This window comes from Pteropus alecto, unplaced genomic scaffold, assembly GCF_000325575.1.
Source record: "Pteropus alecto unplaced genomic scaffold, ASM32557v1 scaffold88, whole genome shotgun sequence".
Lineage (NCBI taxonomy): Eukaryota > Metazoa > Chordata > Mammalia > Chiroptera > Pteropodidae > Pteropus > Pteropus alecto.
The window spans coordinates 2,861,991-2,866,895 of NW_006494611.1; the positions used below are offsets into that span (position 1 = coordinate 2,861,991).

At 55.6% G+C, this 4,905-nt stretch overlaps 2 protein-coding genes across 3 annotated transcripts in view; one reads left to right on the forward strand and one right to left on the reverse strand.

The window, feature by feature from the left end:
• LOC102896667 (endothelin-converting enzyme 2) overlaps window positions 1–4,905 on the forward strand; it is a 29,229-nt gene that overhangs the window by 4,216 nt on the left and 20,108 nt on the right. The window contains exons 2-3 of one of the 2 annotated variants that reach the window (XM_006925782.2): window positions 1,282–1,565; window positions 2,064–2,538. In XM_006925782.2, coding sequence (XP_006925844.1) covers window positions 1,282–1,565; window positions 2,064–2,351 — 572 coding nt within the window. In that variant the 3' untranslated portion in view covers window positions 2,352–2,538. Of the gene's footprint in view, window positions 1–1,281; window positions 1,566–2,063; window positions 2,539–4,905 lie in introns of those variants that run through there. The other variant, XM_006925776.3, reaches the window with a different exon arrangement.
• Window positions 3,005–4,905, reverse strand: CAMK2N2 (calcium/calmodulin dependent protein kinase II inhibitor 2). The gene is made up of 2 exons (XM_015600007.2): window positions 4,627–4,905; window positions 3,005–3,748 (listed from the first exon to the last, which is right to left on the reverse strand). Exons 1-2 carry the CDS (start codon window positions 4,793–4,795, stop codon window positions 3,348–3,350), a joined length of 570 nt encoding a protein of 189 aa, XP_015455493.1. The 5' UTR covers window positions 4,796–4,905; the 3' UTR covers window positions 3,005–3,347.

The following is a 4,905-nucleotide window of genomic DNA, read 5'->3' on the forward strand; positions in this document are numbered from 1 at the left end:
GTCGTTCTTTCCCCCCCCCCCGCCCCCAGGCAAGACAGCCCTCTCCCTGAGCCCCACGTCGTGAGGAGGAAAACAGAAAGGGGCAGCTGAGGACCAGCCAGCAGCGTCTGGTGCCCTGACCAGGTGCCAAGCCCTACTAGATTAGGGCTATCCCAACAGCTGATCCTATGATCCTCTTAGAGACACAAATGGAGATTAAAAACAATCTAACCCCAAGAGCCGGGCATCCCCATGTGGGGCTACCAGCCCCATTCGCAGGCTAAGACTAACCATAAGAGGGCCCGGAAGGTAGTCATGCTGTCATCTTCAGAGGAAGTCATGCTGTCTGGGCTACAGATCCATATCCACCCCTCTAACCTCCACCCAGTCTCTCATCTGACCCTGCCCTCTTTGAAACTGCTTTCCAGGCACTTCCCACTAGAATATCGTGATTCTTCAAGACTCTTCTGATTGGTTGTCAGCTTCCCTAAAACTCTTGCCCAACCCAACTGAAGTTGAGACAGAGCCACACTATGTGCTCCCACAGCCTGTTCCTGTTGAAACACTCATCACATTATGTGGCAGTTGCTGGATTACACATCTGTTCCTGCCACCAAAGCATGAGCTCCTTAAGGGCAGGGACTCTGACTAATCAGTAGAACCCAATATGTAGTGCTCAGTACATACAGTAAGGAATTACAAGGGATCAACTCCACTCTGTCCCCACCTAGTTTCCCCTTCACTTGTTAACTCTGGAAACCAAAGTAGGTTAGGTTAATAACCCCTAACATGAAGTCTTTCCAGAGGTTCTCCGAGAGGTCAGGGATTAGGATAATACTAATATTATCCTAATAATGATATTATGATCCTAATGATGCCAATATTACTCTGTTCTGAGTCTGAGGAAACTGAGGCTCAGAGTTGACAGTGTGACTAGAAATATCAGAACCCAAATCTTTGAATTCCTAAGTTCAGAGCTCCTTCAACTACCCTCCAACTGTTTTAGTTTTTAAATTTAGTGCAGCACACCCTGCATGCAGGTTAGGTCTTGCTGTCTTCATTTTTCTGAATAGGAAATCCAAGTTCCTAGTTTCACATGCCTAGGAAATGATAGAGCCAGGATATGACTCTGTATGGTCTATTTGACTTCAAACCTCATGCTTTTTTCTGTACTATGCTGCTTCTCCCTCAGTACAGGAGGGTTTGGACTGAAAGAAAATGGGCTAAGAGTGGATGGATAATTGGGGAGGGGAGAACCAAAGCTAACCTAGCTCTTTTGCTACCCACCTCTTCCCACTCCAGGCTGTGGGAACAGTGCCCTGAGCTATGAGCTATTCCTCGGGGGCTTCCCTGATGTGACCAGTGTGGACTACTCATCAGTAGTTGTGGCCGCCATGCAAGCTCGCTACGCCCACGTGCCTAAGCTGCGCTGGGAGACCATGGACGTCCGGGCACTACGGTTTCCAAGTGGCTCCTTCGATGTGGTACTCGAGAAAGGTACACTAGATGCCCTTTTGGCTGGAGAACGGGATCCCTGGACCGTGTCCGCTGAAGGTGTCCACACTGTGGATCAGGTGCTGAGTGAGGTGAGGGAGCAACAAGAGAGGAGGGCAGACTAAAAGATGGCATTGAGGGGTTTAGGTTTTAGGAGATTGGGAGAACTCAGACGCCAGGAGGTATGTTTTGGAGCAGTCACTCTCAGGACTGTGGTTACCTGGAGGAAGGGGAGGGTTACACTGGGCTAAGATTATAGGAGGCTGGAGTGGCCAGGCTCACAGAGGTTGATGATTGGCTACTGGGTTGCCATAGGGATGAGGTAGCAGCCAGGTTCCAGATAGATAAGACTGGGAGGATGAGCAGTTGGCAGGAAAGCAGTGTCCCCTGCACCTGACATCACTTCCATGCTCCTGCCTGTCTAGAATATAGCCCTACCCCCATGGAATGACCAGGGGCACAAGAGGCTCACTCTTTTGCTATGGAAAGCTAGGTGTGGGATGGTACTTGGGAGGGTATCTGGGGCAATACTGACCTTAGAAAACCTGGAGATGGACTCCTCACCAGTGGCTTTTCTTTCTGCTTTGCAGGTGAGCCGGGTACTGGTCCCTGGGGGCCGGTTCATCTCACTGACCTCTGCTGCTCCCCACTTTCGGACCAGACACTATGCCCAAGCCCGTTACGGCTGGTCCCTGAGGCATGCAACCTACGGCAATGGTTTCCACTTCCATCTCTACCTCATGCATAAGGGCAAAGAGCTCAGTGTGGCCCAGCTGGCCCTTGGGGCCCAGATTCTCTCACCCCCCAGACCTCCCACCTCACCCTGCTTTCTTCAGGATTCAGATCATGAGGACTTCCTCAGTACCATTCAGCTGTGAGGTTAGAATATCGTCCTCCAGCCCTCTATGCCTTTCTGCTCTGGACTCTTCAAGTTGTTGGGATTCCTGACCCAGGGCTTAGGGTTGGGTCCAAGGGGCCTCATCCCAGGGGCCTCATTCCTAAGACAGTGCTGCTGGGAGCAACCTCACATGAAACAATATAGCTCAGGCTAAACTAGATACCAAATCCCAAGTTTCTGGCTTCTTCCTTCCTCAGACCTCTCCTGGGTTCCCCAACTTCTTCTCCCTCCATACTGAACCACTAGTGGCCCATCCTCTTGGGCAAATCTCAGCACAGCCCCTCTGCATGCCAGCTAGACTCAGAGACCTGCATCCTTGGGGCCTGTTGTTGCCCCCCATTCAACCTGGATTTATCCACAGGAGGCTGCAGACTTTGAATCTAAATTGCTTCATACTTCTGACCCTAGCTCCAGCCCCAATTCTGGTGATCTATCCTGCTTAGGTTGTATATTTACCCAAGGAAGCTACATTGTAATGATGTTCTGAGGCTCACCTGCCTGTGTTTCCTTGGCAACCCTTCCCTGCCAGCAGCATGCACCTGAGATTCCCAAGTACCTCCCCACCTCCCCAAAAGGGATTAGAACCATTTTGGCCTGGCTTCTGAACAGACTGAAATAGCGGCCACACGCACACACAGGGAGGTCTGTGTTTATTCACACACTCCTGGTACAGTAAGGATGGAGGAACATTTACAAAGGACACCCCTGTGTTGAGAACATCTCTAGGGCCACAAGTGTCATCCAAAGGTGCAGAACAGTCCCCATTTGGGTTCCCAGGGGCAGGGCGCAGGGTCCAAGGTAAAATCAGACCTGGGCCCTTGAAAGGTGTTACCTTGAGAGGAGGGGTCTGCCAGAGAGCCACTGGGGGTCAGGCCCAGGCAGACTGGCCATGTGTTGGTTACCATATTGGGGGCTTGTCCATTCCTAGCCTCAAAACTCGTCCTATCTGCCAGGCGCAGAAGAGCGAGGATGAGACCTAGGAGGGTAGGGCACGAACCATGATGGGAGCCAGTAAACAAAGAGTCGGATATAAAAATACAAATGTGCTGAGGAAGTCCCTTAGAAAGAGGCTGAGGCTGGGGTCACGCCAGACAGGGATGGGGGTGAGGAGCGGCCTGGAGGGCTGGGCTCGGGTGGGTAGGAAGCTCATGCAAATACGCAGCCAAACATCCCTGGCCACACGCGCGGTCCGACACCGGCTGGCAGCTGGGTCTGCAGACCAGACCGGCCAGAGAGGGCGGGGCAGGGGAGCCGTGCGGGAGGGGGAGGACCGGGGGCTGTGGGCTGCAGGTCTCTGTCCGTTCCGGTGTGCAGGGTGGGGCTGCGGCCCGAGGTTCCCCTTCAGCACGTCGTCTATCCGGTCATCCTCGATCACCACTGCGCAGGGAGAAAGCGCGTCAGCCGCGCGGCCTCGGGGGGGGAGGGAGAGAATGGGCCCCGCGTCCTTGCGCCTCGCTCACCTACTGCTCGTGGCTCAGTGACGCCCCCGTGCCACAGTGCCCTCCCTATCCAAACTCTCTTGGCGGCCCAACCCACTGCTGAGCCCAGCTCTCACAGGCCCTCCTCCCGTCCCTGTGGAGGAACGCCCCCTCTTCCTAAGGCTCTAGCCGTTCAACCTTCCCGACCATACCCTCCCACCCCTGAGCTCTCCTCTGTCCGAGCTGATCAGAAACCTTTGGCTCATAGGATCCCCTTCTTCAACCCTCACTGCAACTGAATCCCGTCCTCAAACGGAATCTCCAGCTAGACCAACCCTCTCTTCAACATAATCCTCTTGGCGCTTGAAACCCTCTTCTGATCCTGGTACCAACAGAGCCCCTTCCCAAGCAAATAACGAGGAGATCCGATCCCCCTGCTGCCCTGCCCTCTCTTCAATCGGACGTCCCTTCCCACCCGAAGGCTCTTCCCGTAGCATCCACCGACTCAGCGTTTGTTCTGAAGAAGCGGCCCGTCGCCCCACGTTCCCACTTCCAGGCAGCTCCAAATGCCCCGGCCGGCCCCTCCCCCTCGCCAGGTGCCAGGACTCTACTTCCAGAGGTGGCGAGCATCGAATCCGGGGCACTGCGTTCCCGGGAGAGGAGAAGAGAGGGGCAACACTGCAGCGGGGACCCTCCCCCCAAAAGCCCCGGCCAGCGAGCGGCTGGCTGCGCTGGTCTGCGGCAAGAGCTGCGGACGCTTGGCGGGGAACCGCAGCCGGGGGGCGCCCGGCAGAGGGTTTCTGGGTCAGGCGGCGACTCCGGGCCCCGGCCGCGTACCTCTTTTGGCTCGGCCGATCTGGCCCAGCTTGGGGGGTCGCTTGGCTTGGTTGCCCGCAAAGAAGGAGTTGGTGTCCTGGAGGCGGCAGCTGAAGGAGAGGTCAGAGCCCTCGGGGTCAGCGCCGAAGCGGCCCATCTTGTCCTCACTGTAGGGCAGGATTTCGGACATGGCGGGCGCGGGCTGGGCGCGGGACTGCGGCGGGGCGCGGACGGCGGGCTAGCTTCTGGACCGGCCCTAGCTCAGCAGGAGAGCCGGCGGAAGGATGAAGTCATGCAGCA

Bases quoted from the DNA above. Each gene is read 5' to 3' on its own strand.
- CAMK2N2 (XM_015600007.2), bottom strand. From the start codon at position 4,795: ATGTCCGAAATCCTGCCCTACAGTGAGGACAAGATGGGCCGCTTCGGC. The intron at 3,749-4,626 runs GTACGCGGCCGG...CTCCCTGCGCAG, and splicing joins GATCGGCCGAGCCAAAAGAG to TGGTGATCGAGGATGACCGG.